The following is a 23,494-nucleotide window of genomic DNA, read 5'->3' as shown; positions in this document are numbered from 1 at the left end:
GTCCTGTCAGATTCTTTAAAATATTGATGTCAACAGATTATTCCTAAATCATCACTGGAAATCCGAAAATGATCGGTACCAAAATTGGACAAAATCGTCTGCAGAAGCGATTGGCTTGAATACCAAGGTAAAGAAATTACTAATCACTCCAATAGATTGACTGCAGTTAGTCGATTGGCCAAAATTGGTGTAAAAGAGCAAGAGCTTATAAAAATTACGGGTCGCAATAATACCAATTCAATAAAACCTACTTAAATATTGACGAAGAACATCATAATCAAATTATTAACAGCATTGGAAATACATCTTCATCAGTTATAGAAATTAACACGTCTGGATCTTGACTTAACTTTTCTAATTGTTGTTACTCTTTATTTTTTCTATAATTAGCAAAAAATTTTTCTTCGAAATCTGTTATGAAATTTTTTCAAACAATTATCAATGTCCTTGGATTATTACTACTAAAAATCACAACACTTGAATTTCCACTCATCACACCAACAGAATATTATTTAAAAAATATAGAGAACGCAACGAATATGTTGTTTCATATTAAAATTATCAACATTTGTACAACTAGTGATTGAATTTCTGCGATAGTTTCTTGTTGCTTGGAAACATCACGAGCTAGAAGGATGAGAAATAAAAGACAGACTTAGTAGATAAATTCAATTACGAATGGTATTTTATTTCAAGAACAAAGTCGAAGGTCAAAAACTTTATATTCGAGAGAAGCAGTAGAAGACATTTAATACTCATTTTGACGCTCGCAACGTGAAACTATCCATATCCATGGAAACGTCGTTGAAATAGTAAACGTGAAATCAATCGTAATCAAACAGCTGGGACCTATTTTATACAGCAACGATTTGCAAGTTTACAGTTATACGAAAGTGTTTTGAAGAGTTTTCTATCTAACAGAGAAACAAGACATTTGTTTCATAATTTCTGTTTTTCAACATCCACTTTTAAGTCTATACACTTAGTACAGCGATACTCTAACCTTTTCAACCCTTCCAAATAATAGTTGCTGTCTTTCTCTTTGAATAGATGTTAATTTATGCGATACTTATACGGTACTTATCTGATGAATATCTCTCTAATCTTAGGAAACAAGAGAATGTCGTATGGTTAATACGATAGGTGGTCAATCTATTCGAAGTAAAATTCGTGGATTTCACACATGGTGATCACCGAAATGTCAAAAGGTATGTTGTCTTTATCAGGAAGTACTTTATTTATGATTTTCAGTCAATAACGGATGTTAATACACGATCGACGAAAATAATATTTTTTGTATACTACCACTACCTAATAATATCACAGATTCGTGTTTATGAGGTTTTACGGTGTTAGTTTATTATTATCAGTTCCTTGGTGATTTTTCTTTATCTCTAATCCCCATCCCTATACCATTGAAATAGTCCAAAATATTCCATTGTTTATATGTTTTCAGTCCCAGCAAGTTTTGATAGTTTAATCTTGTAAACTATTTTCGACGTGAGCAGGGGTAAGTAGGTAGCTAATGTAGTCAGTTGTTTCGGTTTTCTTTTGAATATGTGCAAATTGGATCAAGGACGGGCTTTGCACAGACACAGAGCGTGTGAAATAAAAATGGTAATTGTGAATTTAGATTAATACTGTTACAATTTGTGAGATATGCAGCACCAAAAGCGTGGATTCATAATTTTTCGGTCTTTACAAGGTAAACACGATCATTTGATACGATTATAGCCTCTTATAATTCTCTAGCTTCATTCTGAAGGTTGTTTCCGCAGTTTTTAGCCGTACAAACGGTTGTCATCAGTCAAGCCACGCTTAAGCTCAGCTGCCAAAATTTTACGGTTGTAAATGTTGGTTTTGAGATTCGGTAGACTCGGTACACACAGACAGCTCTATACTCAATTACCTGAATTATTATTCTATAAATTATTTTCGTTGAATTGGAATAAAATGTATTTTTTAACTAACTAGTAATTTTGAAAATATGATGCTAGGATGCCTTCTCGGATAAACTCACAAAATGGACAAATCAAATGATGACGTATGTTTTAAGATATGGCAACAATGATGTGAATGTGTCAAATCTGACATTGCCATCATATATTTTCGTGCGATAATTTCTATGACTTTCGACGTGGATTAAATCAACTCGCACCATCTCGAGCCAACGTGTTTCTCTGGTTTTCCGAATTCAATCGTGGTCGCACTTCGCACAAGATGAATGGTTGCCTTAACTGGATTGTACATGTCAAGTGTGGAAAACAATCAGGGAAACCAATCTCAGAAGACAAATCATTCGCTACCACGACAATAGCTCTCACACATCAGTTCAAACAAAAACTTTTTTGAACAGTCGAAGCATCGAATTGATGGGTCATCCACCGTACATCGGGATGGAAAAAATGCTTCAAACCCATACAAAACTGTATTAATCTGAATATTTCGAAAACAATAGAGTCATATCCAATTATAAATATTTATTTTACTACATTTATCTCAAAACTTAAGTAGCAGCCCTCTCGTTACATCCAATTTAGACTGAAAAATAAGAATCAATTATTTTCGAATGCTTCCAGGCGCATTCTTTAATTTCCAACGTTTTCTACGATATTGGAGATCCAATTGCTTTACTTATTTCTACTCTTAAAGCTTTACCTGAGCAATGTATTGTGATTTTAAGAGGTTTTCTAACTTAATGAAGAACTTCAATAGGTGGTTACTATAGCAACACACATTGTTGGATCCATCTAAATCGTTCTAACTATGATCGATTCTTAATTTCTATTGACTAATTTTATCATTAATCAAATAATGAAGCATACCAACGATTTGGATATCTTCGTACTTACCTTCTTCATTCCACTGAGTATAGAGTCCACTAATAAATATGAATATAGCCATTCCCACGCCGCTTACCATAATAGCTGTTCTTCGGTTTATGTATCTTAATATGAAAACATTGAATATAGCCATCGCCAAACGTATTAATCCAATGAAAGATGAAGCAAAATATGCATTTATGTTTGAACCCGAATCCTAGAATGATATCAATTAGATAAATTAGGAAAAATGAGTAGAATTCACATCACTTCAGAAAATATGTTGTGATGTCCTGAAATATTTACAACACTGTAAGCCAAATAAAAAACATCATATATAAGTTAATTCTGTTGCTGTTTCCATAAGATAAACATCTCAATAATAAGAAAACTAAAATTAAAAATTCGGAGAGGAATGATTGAAAGCAAAAAAAGAGTTTTTTCTCAATAATAAGTCGTTCCACTGCGAATTTTAATACACTTTTGTAGACTTTCATAACATGCTTTTGATTAAGTAATCTTCAGTAATGTGTGATGTGGCATTCTTGAATGGATATGGAGTTTGCGGATACGCCCATGACATGGCGATAATTGTTCGGGGTAAGCATGACGGTATCGTATGGAAACAAATGCGATCAATCTGCGCTAACAATCGGTCAGATATGGTGTGTTATTAAAGGTCTGAGTATAAACCTCTCAAAGACTACAATTTCCATCCAGCCAATACTTCCCAAAACCCCATGCAATGAACGGAGTTGACCTAGTCCTTAAGTCAGATATTAAATATTTCGGGATGACCTTAGATCAGAAACTAAGATAAAGAAAATATACCTCATCCTCACATGCGCAGCTCGCTGCGCACAACAGAACTACTGCAATGCGATTGTATTCATCCTATCAGAAAGCAGAGCAGTCCAACAACCACTTGACTTTTATAAAATTGAGTCAAAGCAAGTATAGAACTGCATTAAATCTCTAAATTTAATGAGAGCAGACAATAAAGTTACTCTTATGTGGGTAACTGGCCACACCGGAGTGCGCGATAAAGAACAAGCAGATAATCTGAGGCGGGAAAATTCCTTTCATAAAACCTTTCATAGGTTTCCCAAAAAACCATCAAGTTATGGTCATCGAAAAGTTGGAAAGCAAGAAGAAATCAGAAACATGTAATAAGGTCCCAGGTCTGAATCAATCGAAAATATTCCACCAACTAATCTGAAAAGGTCCTTTCATTGAACAAAGACGAGCTAAGGAGAGTTACTGGTTTGCTTACTGGACACTGCCTGGTGAACTATCACCTGAAGAACATCGGAAAAACTCTCGACAGTTCTTGTCGCTTTTATAAAGAACCAAAGGAAACCATCGAACACTCCTTTGTGAGTGCAAGGCCATCCATGAACAAAGATTACGGTACTTACATTCAAGCTCTTTAAAGCCAGAAGAGGTAAGCCGCATACCCCCATACAGGTAGCTCACTTTACTGTTGTTACTGCCTGGGTACACAATAGATCAATAGGTAAAAGTGTTAGCGAAGTAAATTCACGACCCAATCTATCTAATAATTCTTGAATCCGTTACTATATATATTGTATGTCATCTAATGATGTGATGAATTACCCAGTCGCCTATCGATGATGTTGCATTCTATAGCAAAATGTCTTCCTTCTTTAAACCTTTATTTGAATTCCATCACCAAAAGTGTCTGTTCCAAGGTAACGCTCATTACTATAGTAAATAACGGCGGCGTCGCAAAACCATCTAATGATTTCGCATTCTATCGCAAAACGATCACAATTAAAATTGTTTAAATCGGAAGACGTCGTGCTTCCAGATAATGCTTCATGCTTCAAAATAGAATCGAGAAAAATGTTAACCATGTTCGATATAAAATGATTTTTCACTTTTTTTATCCATTTTCAACATCTAACATAAATATTTCTCAAAAAAAAACCATATTTCATATTATTCATATTTACCCAAATCTTTCAGAAACAATTTTTAAAATGAAATAAAGCAACAACAAATTTACAGAGAATGATGATTAATCTTTAGGGGAAATTTTTATTTATTGAGACATAGTTTAATACTCACTTGTATAAATGTGATTGCATAAAACATTGTAACATAAATTCCAGAAAATTGTTGAAAGAAAAATAAAGGGATCATTATTAATACAGGTCTGTATCCAGTCGGCTTCCTAAACTCTCTAATAATATCTTTGACACTTTTTTTTTCTTTTCTCAACACATCTTTTTCGTCTTGTTTCTTTTTAAGAGCCTTGAACTCGAGTTCTGCATATGTTTCTTTCTACGGCGGAAAAAATATGATTGTTTATTTATAATATGGCTTGAAGTCGAGATAAATGTTAACAGAATTATTTTGCAATGTTGAAACTCTATCTACTGCTCGAGTTTTTTGGCGTTAAAGTTGATATAGCTATCTTTGAGTTCAACATACACGTCTATGTAACTTAATCTTAAAATCTTTTGGATACAAGACCAATGATAATAGAATAATATCAGTCCTAATAATCCATTCATAAAACGGGAGAGCCAAAAACGAAATCTTTTGTAACAGGTTGAGATTGCGAATTTGCATTTCGTATTGCCTCAATTAAAATTATTTACATATTAAGAGTAATTGCAAATACCTGCCTCAATTTAAGTTTTTTCGATTACATAAGTTTTTGTTTCAATTCCAAGTAAATTCACCATCAAATGTCAAATTTCATGCCGTAATCAAGGAAACCCGGCGATTTTTTTACAGACTTCAGAAATTGGTTAAAGAAACCCAAACGGAGTGGACAGTAAAAGTCTAGAGGACAACATAACTGACGTTATGGCTTTATAGCAGCTGTGCTGTCGTAGCAGATGGTCATTACTTTGTTTCTATGGGATGGATTAAGTATAGCCCATCCACATATTTCAGCAAATTCTTCGACTCCACACGCAATAAAACTTTTCTTCTATTGGGGTACCCTCCACAGAAGCCTGCTGCGACTTAGCCATTCATCTTGAAGCCAACCAGGTGGATCCATTATTCAGTATTGCGAGCTTCGAGTGCCAAGTTCACGGATCTAAGTTAGCAATGTGTACCTACGAGTCATAATTATTAACGGTTACAGGCGCCATTTGGTTATTCAGTAAAGGTACTTTCATTCTTTACACGAAGTTTTGCGCAAGTAGCTGCTAAAATAAGCGATCAAAAAATACCTGAATTGTTTTGATAACCCCATGAAATTCGATGATAGGAAAATATTTTTTATTAGTTTCGATTCGTTATTGGAGTAAGTTTTCTCTGTAACTGCTAATACGCAGAAAATTTCAACCAGGGCAATAAGAAATTCGTAATCTCCAAGTACATTTTTCCTAATGTTGTAAAACATTTCATTGAGTGGACTTACTTACTGAAGGTCACAAATATAATTTAAATTAAATTATTGGAAAAGAAAAACAGGTTTTAAACGCAAATCTAACTAGAATTAGGAGAATATCGTAGAAAAGGGTCACTTAGCCTAAGTGGGTGAGTTAGCAATTTTTTGCGTGTTTACAAATTATTCAGCTTTTTTATAGAATTTGCAGCAATGTTGTCCGGAGATTCATGAAGTTATTCTTGAAAATAGTACTAAATTAATAGAATGTGTTACTGAGGTTTATAGCGGTAATATGCATTATAATCATAAGCTGTATTTTTGTAAGGTTATGTATCTATGTCTTCTGAAGCTATTATCGTATTTGCTATGTTTGAAATATTTTGAATAATCGTCGATGGCAAATTCACACATAATATTAATAATTCCATCGAAAACTGAGCCGCCAAACATTTTGTTTGGTTTTCTGATGTTTCTACTTAACCAGTAGGTAAGTATATTTTTAATTTAAGCCATACCATGGCTTTCGACGCTACATGGTCTACAGGACCGAAGATGTAGCAAGGGCTGTGAAAGCAGATGGAGAGAACATTGGTTAATGTATTAATTGCTGCAGCTGCATACGGCAGCCCATTGACAATGTGGGACTTACGCTTGGTTGTGAAATCTTATTTGGATTTGGAAGAAATAACTGTTGACAAATTTGAAAACAGTACTCATGATGGTAAACTTGTTTGTTAAAAAAAAACACAAATGTCGAAGATCGCAATAAATATAGGAAACAGTACGTGAATAACAGGATGATTGTAGCTTACTTGCAAAAATCTTAGGAATCAGCACCAGAAGCACATAGCGTTCGTTCGTGTTCACTGCCCTTTTCATTCCAAACTCACGGTTTTCTGTGTGAAGAACTTGTGCCACTAAACTATGCTCAAAAGCAATTAACAGAGGCTTCCCCAAAACGCAATACATGTACCATGTGAGAACGTTAGGAGTGAGGTAATAAAACTCGCGAAAAGCGAGACCAAAAGGAGGAAGCTCAATTAAATAATTGAAATTAATTGTGATGTAATAATGGTTACTTAAAATGTAATTGTTTTCTGTATTAACTGTATTGTTTTAATTAATCGTATCGTTTGTTGTTAATTGCTATTACTTTTCATTTTATTATTTCATGTTTGAAATAAACAACAAAACGGCTGGAGCGGTCTATGAATTACTACCAATCCATTGGCAATATTTTTAAAGACTCCGTAATTTTGAAACCATCATAGAACATGAAGAAAACACGTATTTATTGAGAAAAATCGATAAGAAAGCGACTGGAGCTAGCTAGGGCTGAGATTCTGTCATTTTTGCCTAAGTGCTAATAAGTTACTCTTTTTCAGCGCACTTAGTGGTGGTGCCCTGCACTCAAAAAATAAAGGAGACCACTGCATTTTGAAGGAAATTTCAACTACTTCAGTTTTGAAAGTTGTGAGGAACTCACTAGGACGCACACTTTTCAACTTACAAGGGATTTTGTGAAATTTTTTGGTTTTTTCACAATTTGATTCTCACATTTTTTTATAGCAAACTTCATATTTGGATTCAGCATACCGAAAACATAAGAATCTGTCGAGAAACCATCTATCCCTATTTTTTTGGCAAAACTACATTTGACTGGGTTACATGGACACCGCATGTGTTGATGATTTCATATTACGTACAATGAACAATTTCAGTTTCCAAGGCGTTAATTGTTACTAATTCATCAATAGAAACGAGGCCCCATAGGAAATAATCGAGATGTAGCGAATCGCATAATCTATGGAACCAATTGGGAGAAATAGATATTTGCATAAATCAATGTGTCTATCTTACTATGATAGTACTCATACACAACGTTAAAGATGAACGACAAAAAGTCATATAATATATAGAGGTACTAGACATCTATGAGGGTAGAAAAATAAATATTATCTGTGACTATTATTTTGGTTTTCATTTTCTTGTGTTTGCTATCGGTAGGCTGTTACCATTTTCTTTCGACAACGGCTCGCTTCACTTCAAGGAAGAAGTGGAAAACGGCGCTCCTTTTATCTGCTTAAAAATGAAATACAAATGACCACGATAAAGGAAAATATTTTCCTAATTTGATTTCTCAGAAAAAAATATAAAGTATCAAATAATACACATACTGAGTAGCAATTTTGCTAGCACTGCATATAAAAATTATAGTTATGAAGCTATACTACCAAAAAGTTACTAGCGAGTATAACAGAAAATATTAAAATTACTTTCACTCTACTTTTGCAGGCTATAGAGAAAAAAGAAAGCTTAAGAATTAGATACTCTTTCTTTAATTACCGACACATTTGGAAGCAACTACTGAAAATAAATAGGAACAATGTTCAACGAAAAACGTAACGGTCGATGTGGTGGACAGTTTTCCTGCTTTTTCGTAATATCTATTCTAGTCATAGTATCTAATCTATATTCTAGTGTAAATATCTGAACGAAAATTTAATTTTTCTCGTTTCCTTCAATTTAAATTCTATATTTTGGATTGTTTGGAATTTTTTTGTATATTTTTATATTTTTTGATACGCTGGCTTCATACATGAATTATTTGGTGATGTGACCTAAAAAATCTATTGCTTCCTCCCCTTTACTAAGCTTCAGACGACTGTCTCTGAATCCAGTACTTCTCTTACCACTCACCCCTTTTGAGAACATCAACCGGCTTTGATTCGGGTAAAACTTCTTGCTCTATCTAAGTGTTTAGATTTTAAATTATTTGATGCTTAGCATTCTGCAAGTTATAGGTAGTGGTTTTCTCTTCTATCCCGTAGAATCTGGAGTTGCCCTCTTCCACTAGTTCAAGTTTAAGGTGTCTATTCAGGCAATATCCTGTCAGACCCTTCAATAAAACTCTGAGTGAAGATTTTCTTAGACTGTTGCATTTCCTCAATCTCTTGTTGTCGTGGTTTCCCAATAATATAATGTCTTCTTTTATTTCAGCCCTATTATATTATTCTAATAGTCAATCTTTTTTTCTTCTTTTTTATCAAATTCTTTCAATATTATATCGGTATATTTTATTCTTGCGTTGTTCATTACGTGTGCTCAAGATTTCTCAGACCATCTTAGTACTGACCACAGAAGAAAAGCAGTATCTAATAGGTTAGTCTTTGCTCATCTTTCCAATCAGTTTCATTCCTCAAATTGGTCTAAGATAGATATCTGGTAGAGAAGAAGAACTCCCGTAATTTACCATTTATAAAATAATATAAATAAGTAGTTCAAATCAAATTTCAGTGGTAAAATAAAAAAATATGTACCTACTTTTCCCAGTGGATTGGGTTGATATTTATGAAACCAGGTAAGAGACTTTTTGGCTTCTTTCAATTTTCCTTTATAAATCAACCACAATGGACTTTCGCGTATAACGCTGCTAGCGATCAAAGATACAATTAGAAAACCATTCGTCAACCAAGCTATAGTTCTCCAATTTACATAAGAGCCTCCAAAATATGTGATAATCATACCTAAAATATCAAAGCCATATAAGAGATCCTAAAAGTGTTATTGGGATTTTATGGGGTAATAAAAAGAGGACATTAGAGAATTGTGTCTCTTCTAGTAAATCTATATATTTACAAGCAGCACTTCAAATTTTTAGCCAAGTCCTGATACCAGGTACATATACCGTGTTTTGAAATCGTACTCAACATATTCATACTTTAAAGAAATTTTATGAATGCAAAACAATTTTTGATTGCCATTTTATTGCCTATTGCAATTTCTTCGCAATTGCCAGTTGTTATCAGAAACTCAAAACTAACGAGTATGTGAGTTGAATATCGGGGTTACATATAAAATGACAAGTGTAATAGGATGGAATTTTTATTGTCGACAAAATATTGTCGTAGTAAAAAACAAGTGAGCTTTCTAGAGCTGTTTTTTTTACCCTAGATTCCAAATTTTTGCCGAATGACAATAAAGTTTGGATAAGATTTGCAAAGTACCTGAATAATAGAAAATAATTCGAATTTATTTCAAAAAAATTAATATTCAATCAAGATCCAGTTGAGAAATTAGCAATTTAAAGTAAAAAAAATTAATAGAATTTTATTAAATGATTAATAATTATATTATCGAATTATGTTATATTAAATTGAATAATATTAATTATTTATATTGTTAGATTATTAATTTTATTAAAATATTTATAATATTAAGACTAATATTCAATAATAAATTATAATCATTTAAAGCACAATAGTTGCTAGGCCACCCTATATTTGAAGGTGCCGCGAAACTAGAGGAGTTTGAGCTGGCAACACTGCATTAAAACTATCATTCTTAAGTAGTAAGCTCTGACTGCATATGAGTCGCTGCTATCAGACAGTGAATAGGAACGATTTTCCATCGAAATATGAATTTTTCAAGAGAATATATGTCTTTGCTATGATCTCCTGTGATGATTTCAAGGTCGTTGTAAGTGAACAATAACAAAGTCTTGAACAGTTGCTACGTGAATTTGATCATGAAAATCCTTCAATAGCAACGGTATTTCATTGGTGTAACGGATATCGTTTGGTAATTAAGTACATGCTGACAGGTCCTTTTCTTGAGTTACTGTTGGAAACATTGAGAGAATCAAAGGAAATTTAATAGGCAAACTATAAAGCGATTGTATCAACTCTTCATACTAAATCTACAACAGTTCCTTGTTGTTACATTGTTACTCAATGAGTGTCATATACGTTTAACGATTTTCAAAAAGCAAAGTGAGTAAGATTGGCGCTGTAAACGTTAGAAAGATCCAATGATTATGGAAATTGTATATTCTAATTAGAATACTACCAGGTGATGAAACGAGACATTTTTTTTTTCATAATTATCTCTATTTTTCGGCTTAGTCTCCATTTACACTAAGTCCAGCTACACTCTAACCTTTTCAACAATTCCAAATAGTGCAAGTGGAACTTGGTGGTATAGTAAGAAAATAAGAAAAATTGCTGCGAGCCAAATCTGATAATTACTATGGGTGTTAAGCAATTAGAAGTGCAATTCGTGAATTTTGGCCATGGAGATCACCGAAGTGTGAGAAATTGCGTTGTCCGATAGAAAAGCACTGTTTTTTCAAATGCGCTTATTTGCAATTTTTCCCTTTACCTTATCAAGCAATGATGCATGATACTCTTCTGTTATTGTTTCACCGTATTGAAGATTGTCGGTAAACGCAATCCCATGACCAAAATCTGTCACTTTTCTAGTCGATGAAACTGTCTTTGTCTTTTTCGAAACAGGTTCGTCTGTCTGGAAGGGTCTAGTGATGGATCAATATTTCATCTACAATTATAAAATCACACATAAAATATCCAAGTGATCCGCTTAAGTCGCATAAATAAGACCTAGCAAATGCTCAACGAAGCTGATACCGCCACGTTTGAATTCAGGTGACCAAAATCCTACCAACACCTTACTTATTGAATCGTCAAACAGAAAATAAGCGTCCACAATGACAGAAATTTTATTGAGATTATTCAGATTGATATCGGACACTTTTCCCAGAACTCACTTATTTCTACAGTTGTTTCGAGTCTTTATTGGTTTTCATAATACTAATAGTTTATGTTTTTACTATGTTTTTTTGTATTTCGGAAGTGGGTATTTTCACACATTTTCAGATTCACGCAATTATTGCACAGTAGCAAATCCAATATTTGTAAAGAATCTGAAACACAGTCCTAGTCACTACAGTTTATAGAAATAATACTCTGCGAGAAACCGAAAATGATCTATATTCTGTTTTCCCTCGACCAATTCGATAATATAAATTTTTTCATTGAAAAATTTACACTCTTACCTAAAGAAACATATGATGGAATCATCTGCATAAACGACATCCTCATTTTAGGATGTGCTATTTCTGTTATATAAACCAGAATAGGATTTGAGGCACAAGCTAAAACACAAAATTGAATAATAAAATCACCAGTATATGAATTTTATTCCCTTGTCATACCAGAACATTTACAATCGCGATAACAAATGTAAATAGACTACTGAACAAAGTATCCAATTTTGTTGAAATTTTTATAATAATGAGTTCGTACTTCAAAATAAATAAGAATTATTAGAAAAATTCTATGCGACGTGATAGGAAAATAGTCCTTACAAATCGGTTTCCCAACAATATCCGCTAATATTTAATATTGGTGAAATTTCAGTTCCAGGTCTTTATTACCTATAAAACTGGATATCAAATATATAACTCACATTTAGCTGAAACCGTGAATATACAGGGTGTTCCGAGACTTGCCAAAAATTCGAAAGTAAGTAGATGCTGTGACATGAAAAAACTTTTCACCAAGAAATGTTTGATTGTGTTTTAATACCTCTTGTGAGTATTTTTAATAAATGATTACAATTTATGATAATTTTCTTCAGAATGTCTCTTTATGGTGAATGGTTTCCTTGTCATGTACAACGATCTAAAAGTCTACCTCCTAAACCATAAATTTTATCGAGTTAAACAAAGAGTACCTTAGTGTTAAAATATCTATTGAAAGATTAATCTTCAAATTGTACAGGTTGTCCCTGTAAAAGTTACGGATTGTCAACGTTTGGGCATAAGCATTCAGATAGTAATGTAGAATTATTCATTTCGTCAAACACATCGACATACGTAATCATCCATTGAAAACTCATAATGTTGAAATGTATACTCGTAGTTTAGAAAATATACGATCTAAATCGCAACGTTAAAGGCCTATAACTCAGAAACGAGGGGTCGTATGAGAAATTTTTTTATATCACAGCATTATTTTCACGTCATCTACTCATTCCCGAATTTTTTACATCAAGTCCTGGAACACTCCATATAAAAATACATTTCCTTCACTAAAGTAAATTTCTTTAAATAATTTCGAGTAACGTGACTTAATACGTCGGCCATATTGTCGAAGTGAACAAAGAAAGATTTTGTGGTATGTTGTTGGAACAACAAATTTTTGCTGAATCTGAAAACATATCTATTATACGGGATGTATATTTTCGTATTTAATCTCGCTCATTCTTTATATATCGGATCTATATTTATAGTCTAAAATTAATAGATTTAACGACATTTTCTCGATTAACCTTTGGAAAAACACATTAAAATGGGTCATCAACTGCTAGAGTTGATAAAATTTGAGCGATTGAGTCAAATAGATAGGTTTTTTCAAAATAATAGAGAACATTCTCAATTAAAACACTCCTGATGAATTTCCACATTCAATTACTAATTATAGTGATCAAATTCAAATACAATTTGAGTAGTTTTTTAGACACACGCCTCGGTTACATGAGGACACACATGCAAATCGAATAAAACATAACTACACACCAAACAGAACATAACGCTGAGACAATCATTTAATGTCCAGTGGTGAACAAGAAGCGTTGAACTATACGGAGAAACAGAACCGCAAAAAGTATTTGACAACATGGACGACAGGGTAGAAAAGCTATTCGAGGAGCTAAGGGAATTATCAGGTACACCAGAGAGGATTATAGGAAACACGGGAGCTCGAGAAGACATCCGGATCGATAGGTTGAGTTAGATTAGTAAAAAATACCAAAGATACAAAGAAATACATACCAAAAATGAACAAAAAACAAAAAAAATACATAAAACAAAAAAATAATGGAAGATCCCAGGTTTTCCGAGTCAACCTACAAGAGGACACCCTCCGACACGATACAAGCAAGTGCCATCGGGAACAGTTATGAAGAAGGTTGAAAAGCGTTTATCCGAAGCAGCAAAAGCAAACACACATTGATACGTCCAGACAACCAAAAGTTGGCCAACAGGTTAACTCTCTAAAAAAAATAGATCTTCCGAATCTCCCATAGAAGTTAGGGAAGAGGAAGAAATCTACGAGTGAAGTGCGTCGGATTGACAGGTTCTTCGCATCCGTCCGTGAATTAATTCAGGGGTGGATGTTTAGAGGGACGGGATTTCTCACGCTCACGTGTATGTGTGTGTGAAATTCAGTAGATCTAGTAAAAAACTTCTTAAGCTACATCCTTATGAATAGTTTCGTAGAACTAAACGGCCACGATGCACAGAGTAATTAAGATAGGTGGTAGGATCTTATTTCAAACATACAACTGTATTCTGCCTAAGTATGACTCATATCTCTACTAGATTTCCACTACTACTAAGGTTCTGATTTAGAGGAGGGAATTTTAAATTGAAAAATAAAACTGAAATTAACCACAACATAATTTTATTTAAATCATGATAGTTTGTTAAAGAAAGATAGTTTATTTATTATACAGTAAATAAAAAAAATATTTTGTGAGTTTCTCAAACTCAGTTAATTTTTAGAATAAAAACATAGTTTCTCTGTATAAATTGTGTAGGTATTTCATCCTACTTGATTTTGAGATATAAGATATAATGTGAATCAAAGTTCAGTATCGTCTATAATAATTAACTAACTCGAATAAGTCGTTTCTGTCTTACTGACTTTTTTGTTTACTTCACTATATATCTAGTTTGAATTTTCTGACGTAAAAAATAAGCTATCAATTATTGAAAACATTGTTTGATGGACAGATTATTATTTGATACTTACTTGAGGCTATACCAGTTAAAATCCTACCCACCATAATTATTTGGAAATTGGGAGCTAGTGCTAGTGAGGACCATCCGAAAATTCCAGGAATAATAGCGAGTCTCAAAGCGTTTACTCGCCCAAATTTATCCATTAAAAAACCACTGAGTATTGATGCTAAGGGACCCATCAACGGAACTATACTAGCTAAAAGAATCACACAAAAATAGTCCTACTGAGCTCATGAATAAATATTTCTGAAATTAATTTTTATAAATAAATATTTCTAAAAAGGAATTGCACAATTTGAAAAAAGATGCTATTGCTACACATCTAGCCAAACCGTATTATTGCGTGTTAAATTCTATAGAAATGATTAGACGTACATTAAAAGAAGAAATTAGTCATAGAAATATAGTCATTCACTTCAAGACCATTAAAATATGAATTTGATAATAATGTATGGATAAATTAACCGTACAACCAATAATAATAATAGTTAATCTTGACGATCCTAGTTCTCAGATTAATACGTTAACAATTATTGTTTTAATATGCGATATAGATTTATATGATAGAAAAATTGTAGTAGAAGATTTATACAAGGTATATTCACAATGCAAGCTCCGTTTATATATCTATTATCAACAGCGATCGCAGTTCCAAACATGCGCGACAGTTATTTTGATTCAAGCAGCAAAATTATACGAAATATTCAAATCGCTGCTGCCGGCGCGTTCTTTGTAGTGCTTTTTTATAATGTCAGCCTCAATTGAAAATACCTCGACTTGTGATATAACTTACGTGATTCGTTTTCTAAATGCAAAGAAAGTTAAACCTAGAGAAATTTATTTGCAAATCAGCGAGGTTTACTATCAAAATGCTATGAATTATTCAATGATTACAAGATAAGTCAGACAGTTTAATAAAGGACGTAATCAAGTGTACGATGAAGAACAATGTGGGCGCCCGTTTTTGGTTACTGATGAAATGATTAGAGCGATAGAAGAGAAGTTTAAACTAAGTCCGTAGTTTACAGTTAGTGGCTCTTGCTATGTAATTTCTGCAAACCTCTCCATTACTAATTAATGAAATTGCTACTTAGAAATTGGAATTTCAAAATAAAAAAATCCAAACAACACTAAAAATAAGATATTGGTAGTGCATTCCAGGTTTTTACATATTACAACGATGTTAATGATTTTCCTTCTTGTATAGTCACAGAGGAGGAAAGGAGAAACTAAACAACAATCAATGGAATGGAGGCACTCTTCTCCCCAACGAAAGTTGAGCCTATACAAATCATGTTCGAAAACTCATATGCTCTGTTTGTTTTGAAAAGGCATTTTGCTAATTGATGTCTTATCACGAGGTAAAACAATTACTACACATATTTACTGCGGGATCATTGAGAAATTGCGCCGAAAATACAGTATCAAGTACCGACGATTGGTGTTTTTTTCCACCATAATGCCCAACCTTACACTGTGAACATATTTGATCACCCATACAGCCCGGACCTCGCTGCTAGCGACTTTCAACTCTATGCCTACAGAATTTTGTAGAAGTTATGTAAAAAGTTATATTTAGAGTTGTAGTTTTTTGTACAATACATAGTTCTGTATCTTTATATGTGTTTTATATCACCATACGTAACTAACTTCATTTAGGCATATACCTAGTACATACAAAACCAATTCATAATAATTTGAGTCAGGTACCTTGTTATTATATTATAAGTACTGTAACTGCTAAACAACTTAACATATTACAAGAAAAAGGTCATGCTGGAAGAATTTGAGAAGTATTGCTATATGAAAGAAGCTTCTTATTTATGATATGTCTAATCCTGACACTGCTGTGACGAGTTTTTGTATGAAAATTTCACTATTCCCTAAGAATGCAACAATTGTATGCCATGAGTTTTTTGTTCCAAAAAAAGTAGAGATTATGTTAGTATTTTGATTACTTCTAGCCAGAAAGCTACATCATACATTGAATTTCAAACAGCATTGTTATTATGTATATTTACGTATATGTCATTAAAAAATATAGTAGTTGAAAGTTAATAAACAGGACTGAAGTGAAGAACTTAAATAGGTATTTTAAAATACAAATAGGGCTTTTAACAGGCATTGATGTTGCACCTCGCGTAACCAGTAAGTAATATATTCTCAAATGGAGTGGAAAACTGTCAATATCACGCAAATTTCGTAACAAAAGCGGAAAAATTCTCGCATCTCGTCTAAACGCCAATTTAGATGTCGACCTCTATATAACATATCGATCAATAATCTTCATGCTAGTAAATTTTTTTAGACAAATTTTTATTTATTTTTATACCTAGTATCCTTAAAGAGTGACACAACAGTCCAATACTTTCCTAACTTTTCTGTGTCATATTTATGGAACAATTATTGTTGGGCATCAAAATAGATCTCTGTTTCAGCGCCGACTTCCTAATTTGACTGATATTTTCTTTCTTTTGGCATTGTTTAACTGGAAGCAGCTAATAGTCGCTTGATGTCAGATCTGGAATATATCGTGGGAGAGGAACTGATCGAAGGTAAGTCTAATTTGACACTATTTTGGCAGAAGAGAAATGATCCCTAAATGAAAAGGTATAGTCATTGATAAATAGCCAATAAGGAATATATCGTGTATAAGCCAAAATAAATTGGCCATGAACTCGTCAGCCGATTGTTGCATTTAGTTCGCTTCGGACGTTTTACCCTAAGTAAAATCACATATCAACACATTTTTTTCTTATTTTACCTAAACAGTTTCAAACAAAGCTCTAGTTCGTGAGTTCATTTTTGTTTTTATTCTATTATACAGAAACATGGCATGAATTTGAAAATATCTCATGCTCAATTGCTCATGTAAATGGGGAAAATACTATGTTATTTGAGCGAGTCCTACTATTTCTGTAAATTTCACTTTGTGGACTTTCCTCATATTGTCTAGTGTAACCATCCGAATCATCAAGCATTATGCCCATTCCTGATACATATACATAGTTTTTTCCGCTGTTCAAAAATCTTTGAGTTGCCTTCACACTCAAGAGCTTTACTTGCTTTTTGGAGATCAATCTAGCATTCCCAAGTTTCGGATGAAATGTTATCGACTGCTCCACAGCTTACAGCTCCAGCCTCTCCCTTTATTTCCTGCTGGTAATTAGCACAGCCTCTGTTTTGAGCTAGTATCAGACCAATTGAGTCCATCCTCATACAGATCTTCTCAAGTATCCTATCAAAAGTGGAAATGGTCTTGATATATGATGTTCCACAAGAAAAGACCTAGCCCTGAGCCTTTATGTCCCTCCAGTGACTTTGTACTCCTTGTGGCCGTTCTTTCAGCCATACTTAATAATTATGTCTGTACAGTACAGGCTACAATCATTTATAGTTATACTGGTAAGCTCATCTTGCGAAATGACTGTGTTAAAGTCTTTCTTTATATCAGGCGACACCACTAGATTTTTTCAGTTCGTCTGATTCCTGAGATCGTTTCCATTGAAGTAGTGATGACGAGATCAATCGCATTAAATATGGAACAACCTTACCAAAAGCCTCCGTGATTCTATCCTTTTATGAAGTATACGTGCAAAGCTTTTGTTGACTGAAAACAGTATACAGAGCGGATGATAGGATAATGGTTTTTCTGTTGGCATATTTTCTTTTGGCAAGAGCCTCAGTCTCTGCTGCTGCTGTTTCCACGTGGCAAGAAAGATTCCCTAGTTAAGATAGGCGTTATATACAACGGTGTATGTGTGTGTACCAAATATTAATTGTACTGCCTCTATTAGTATAATTATTAACCTCTTGGTTCATAATTTCAACCACGTTCAGGAAAAAAAACATGTATATTGTAATAAAAGTATGATTCACATAATTCTCATAGAACAGTGAAATAAAAAATTTTGATCATAAACTCACCCATAAATGCATTTTGAGTTTTGGACACATGAAAACCACTATCTGGTGCCTCCAATTGTGAAATTAAGATCGCAGAATAAGACATGGATACCCCATTTCCAATAGCGAATGAAGCTGCTATAATTGAAGCTATGATCTAAACAATTAATATAAATAATAATTAGTATATTATAATTTTATTACAATATGATTGAAAATACTGCTTATTATATCTCATTCAATTTCCTTAAATAATTTTCAACCTATTACAAAATGGAAATGTAATTTTAATAAATTAACTAAGGGCATAATTTCTCAATGTAGAATTTTGCAATTTCAAAGATTGATGATGTATTTTATTATATGCTGAAAGAAGCGAAAAACATAATGGCGAATATTATTCAGAAAAGTGGGAGTTTTCCAATAATAAGTAGAATTGATCTGCGCAAAAGGTTACACCAGATGTTCTTTGGCTGTAACTTATGTCGTCGCAATAAATAACGATTCTTATATATCTTCCAGTAAGTATTATTATTCTTGTTTTAACGTTCTTGATTTTTTTTACATCCACATTTCGATTCCTAACTGAACTATTGAAGTTGATTTGCTCTAATCTTAGCAGAATGACAGCGAAGCACCACAGGATAGACCCTCGAAACATTCTCCAGGATAAGGTAAAATAGTATTAGATAGGGTTTTCCTCTTTCTACTTCCATGTTTATTTCGTAATAATTCAGAATAGTTCAGATAATTTTCCATCAAAAATTATCTGAACTAATAAATTCACTAATAAAGCACTCGAGTGGGCGGGAGTAGCTTACTACTGTCGCGCAAGTATATTATTACCAGGGGATAAAACTGGTTCTGAATTTCGACTTTCGGGAATTAGTGAAGTTCCGAGTGTTAATTTGAATAAAATGTGGGTAAAACGTTTTGAAGCAACTGGTAAAATGTTTAAACCACAAGCAAAAGGTCATCCTAGAAGATCTAGGACCGAAGACAATGTTGAGAGTCCATACGAGAAATGCCAAGATTCTCAACTCACAAGACATCGTCTGCCTCACAGTTTGCAGCGAATTTTAAACTTTGCATCCAGGCAACGTGCAATGCAATCAACACAAGAATTGATAGAATGTGACTTCAGAGAAAGGGCGCATTTGTTAATGAAATGCGCGTGTATATGAATAAATGTGGATGACTCTCCAGTAATAGTTGAGTCCCAATAAACCCACTATCTAACACGAAGATATGACACTAAATTTTTCACGAAATTATCATTCTCGTTTACATTACGCACTAATCTAATTGTATTTTTCGATCATTATATTTGCAGGATTTTAAAATCCGATGAACATTATATGATAATACACCATAAGTTCGATATATTTGTCTGTTCATTTGTAAATGTCCCAATAGAGTCACTTCAACAGCTTCATTTTGATCTGGGACATTTTGTTTAGAATGTCAACTGAAGCTTTAAATTTATTTTTTAATTACTTTATATATGGGTTTCTTTCTAGATGGTTGTATTAAACATTCTTGCTCTAACTTTCGTTTACTCATTATTTCATTATAAAGCTAGATGTGACAGTAGCCATTCTGCGAAAACCAGTTTTAGAGAAAACGCGTTAAAAGTTCCGCAACATATCTTTAGTGTACTCGCGACTTCATTCGAAAAAACCTCTTCGGTGCGATTGTGTACTACTATTATGACGTAGTCTCTCATATCACACGATTTTATTTTAGCTTTTAGTGTGACGATAGTTTCAGTTATGCCGCCGTACGCGCTGTTGTTGTGATATCAAAATTTTATCGGTTTTGTAAATACTTTTCTATTTTTTGTATTTCCTCAAAAAACATCAATTTTTAATAGAAAGGAATGAGATTTTTGAATATCTGAACACTAAAAAAATCAGTAATGATGAAAATATATTGAAAAGACAACTAGTGATTATAAAAAAAGTAATTTAGTACCGTCAACTTTTTAATTGAAGACCTTAACGAAAGTGAAGAGAACAGAAACGAAGGAATAGAATATTGCTAGGAAGACAATGTAAACCTACAAGAAACGGACAATACATAACCAAATTATGTTTAAAGAACTAACTAAAAATAGGAAACATAAGCAAATTCACAAAAAACGAGAGAAATTCAAAGCAGAAACGATAAATCAATTATAGATGTTTTTCTGGTCATTCAGGAAATTTGGCACTCAATGAAGGACACCACAATAAAAGAAGGAACAGCCAAACGCAGCTATCAGTATTTACTAATAATCATATTAATTAACTAAGGTGGGAAAGGGACAATAACTATCAGTAAAATAGTTAACAAGATAAAATGCTATAAGTTACAAGATCACACAATCAACAAACAATACAAAGAGGTTCTAAACGTAAAATTCAGTGGAAAAGAAAACATGGAAGTATGTTAGAGAAAAGCTACAGAAAAATGCTGTGAGTAACGAGGATTGTGAACAGAAACATAAGAAACACTAGTGAACAAAAAAAATAAAGAGTAAAGTAAAGGCAAAAGACATCATGGAAAATATACCTGTAATAAAAAATACGAAAAAATCCATCACAAACACAAACTAAAAAGAACAAAGGTAAAAAAATTAATGAGGAAAAAAGAAATGTATATGGAGAGAGGAAAAGTATGAAGAATATGCAAGACAAAAGAGACATAGTGATAACGGAGGAAGAACAGCTTGTAGAAAGGTAGCGAGAATATTTCAAGGAGCCCCTGAATAGACAAGACTAAAGTGAAAGAAAAAGTAAGAAGAAAAACGTACAAAATAAAAAAAATCTGGAAGAGGAAATCACATCAGAAGAGAGATACAAGCGGCAATAAGTAAAGCCTAAAAGTTACATTAATAGAGATATATTAAGCTGATGACATTGCCATATATGCAAAGGACGAAGAAACCCCAAACCAAAATCACGAACTATACAGCCAACACTCAAAAAATCCAGTTTGAACACAAATATACATATAACCAAGTTATGAACATAACACAGAAAAGCATCGAAAGAGACAAATAGAACACTTTAATTACCTCGGTTCTATGATAGTAAGAAATGAAATATTAGACAAAGTAATAACATAAAGAGCAACATACATAGGAAAACTATTCAACACGACAAAAACATTCTTTCTAACATACAGAGAAATATTAAATACTGTAATGTTTCTCTTATTTATTTATACTATTTCTAGCGGTGGAGTAAATTCATTAACACTGTCTTTAACTTATTTAATTTATTTAAATTCACTGGTTGATTTTATATTTCGTTCCGTTCACTATGACTTCTTAATATAAACTAACTAACTCCGCTAAACAAACCCGTTTATATACCCAAATCGAATTTCTAGAAAATTTTAGAAAATGAAGAATCAAAACAATAAATAAAAAGACCTTCCTAGTAATTAATTCTAAAAAATAATTTAAACAGCTCGCCGCTGTTTATAAAAAAGGTATATCAAAGGCGCCGCCAATTCGTCAAATTTTAGAGATCCATTATAACAAGACAAAACCGACTTCACGGCCCATGTTGTGAACGAGTTCATAACAATAAATAAAAGAAAATAAACTAAGATTATTCGGTCATGTTAAATGAGCAAGAAAAAGATCATAAGAATATTAGACCCCAGAACAATAAGAGCGAGAATTGACAAATTGACTGAGAACCGAGAGAATATGCTATGCTACGAGGTACTACAACAAAGAAAGAACCGAAAGAAATGGAAAAAACTTTGGAAGAAAGAAACTCAACCTCACATTTCACATCCATAAGGGTAGATAGACATAAGGATTAAGTAAGTAATTTTTAAATAATTTCCATCCATTTTTCTATGGATTTCTTGGACATCTTTAGGCATTTGTTCGTTTTTATGGTATCTATCTAGCTTTGGCGATAAATTTCCATGTGATTCTACATAATTTCAACATGCGTTCTCAAATAGAAAATCATATTTTGACCACAAATGTCCCATAGTCTATTTTTAAAGTGGTAAAGATTTTACAATAGTCTTTTTGATTGATAAATCATCAACAGTTCTGAAATCAAAGGTAATTTAATATTAGCACTTGAGATTCTTGTAAAGGTTGGAGTAAAGCTGTCTTAATGAATATAATTTAACAACTTACTTGTGGTAATAGGCATTTGAAAGAATCCTGTTCGTAAGCGCTCAAAGATTTGGAACTAACAATTAAATTTTCTAGATTATCAATTTCCTCTTCTTCTTCCTCATCATGAATAGGCCTATACAAGAAATGGAAAAATATATTATTCAAATTGGACTTAAGCTAAAATTAAATTCAATCCAACTTTGCCGCTATTTAAAAGTTATAAGTTATAACATAGTAAGAAACGTCAATTTCGCTTTATAATATTCTTTCTTATTTTCAACCTCGTTTCAAGTAATGGAGCAAACAATTTCCAGAAATTAAATAAGGAAGCTGATTCAGATTTAGAATTCAAATGAACTGTTTTCCTGAAACGAAAAAATGAATTTCAAATTGAATTTAACTGTTAACAAAATGAGTTTATTAAGTTCGAGATGTCACTTCGTTTATTCCGTATATTAGTAGAGAATAAGAGAGAAAAAAACGTTCTCCTGTTTTCTGTCGTGAAATAGATGGAGATGCTAGAAAAGTTTCTTCATCTCATTCAACGGTAATTATTATGAATAATACGAGATGTATCCACAGAGTAAGATCCGTTTGGTTATAGTATTTATCATCAAGGGAAGATTTTAGGTGTGATATCGGATACTATCGTGAAA

General features: G+C 32.8%; 1 protein-coding gene across 2 annotated transcripts in view; it reads right to left on the bottom strand.

The window, feature by feature from the left end:
* Positions 1 to 23,494, bottom strand: part of LOC130902747 (facilitated trehalose transporter Tret1-like) — a 59,289-nt gene that overhangs the window by 10,814 nt on the left and 24,981 nt on the right. For both annotated transcript variants that reach the window (XM_057815012.1, XM_057815015.1), the window contains exons 3-9: positions 22,857 to 22,971; positions 18,728 to 18,863; positions 14,811 to 14,996; positions 12,050 to 12,148; positions 9,520 to 9,722; positions 4,914 to 5,129; positions 2,853 to 3,039 (exon numbers count right to left, since the gene is read on the bottom strand). In XM_057815012.1, the coding sequence (XP_057670995.1) occupies positions 2,853 to 3,039; positions 4,914 to 5,129; positions 9,520 to 9,722; positions 12,050 to 12,148; positions 14,811 to 14,996; positions 18,728 to 18,863; positions 22,857 to 22,971 (1,142 nt within the window). The remainder of the gene's footprint in view (positions 1 to 2,852; positions 3,040 to 4,913; positions 5,130 to 9,519; positions 9,723 to 12,049; positions 12,149 to 14,810; positions 14,997 to 18,727; positions 18,864 to 22,856; positions 22,972 to 23,494) is intronic.

The sequence above is a fragment of the Diorhabda carinulata genome, chromosome X (assembly GCF_026250575.1).
Source record: "Diorhabda carinulata isolate Delta chromosome X, icDioCari1.1, whole genome shotgun sequence".
NCBI classification, from domain to species: Eukaryota; Metazoa; Arthropoda; class Insecta; order Coleoptera; family Chrysomelidae; genus Diorhabda; species Diorhabda carinulata.
This window is presented reverse-complemented; position numbering and strand designations above follow the sequence as displayed.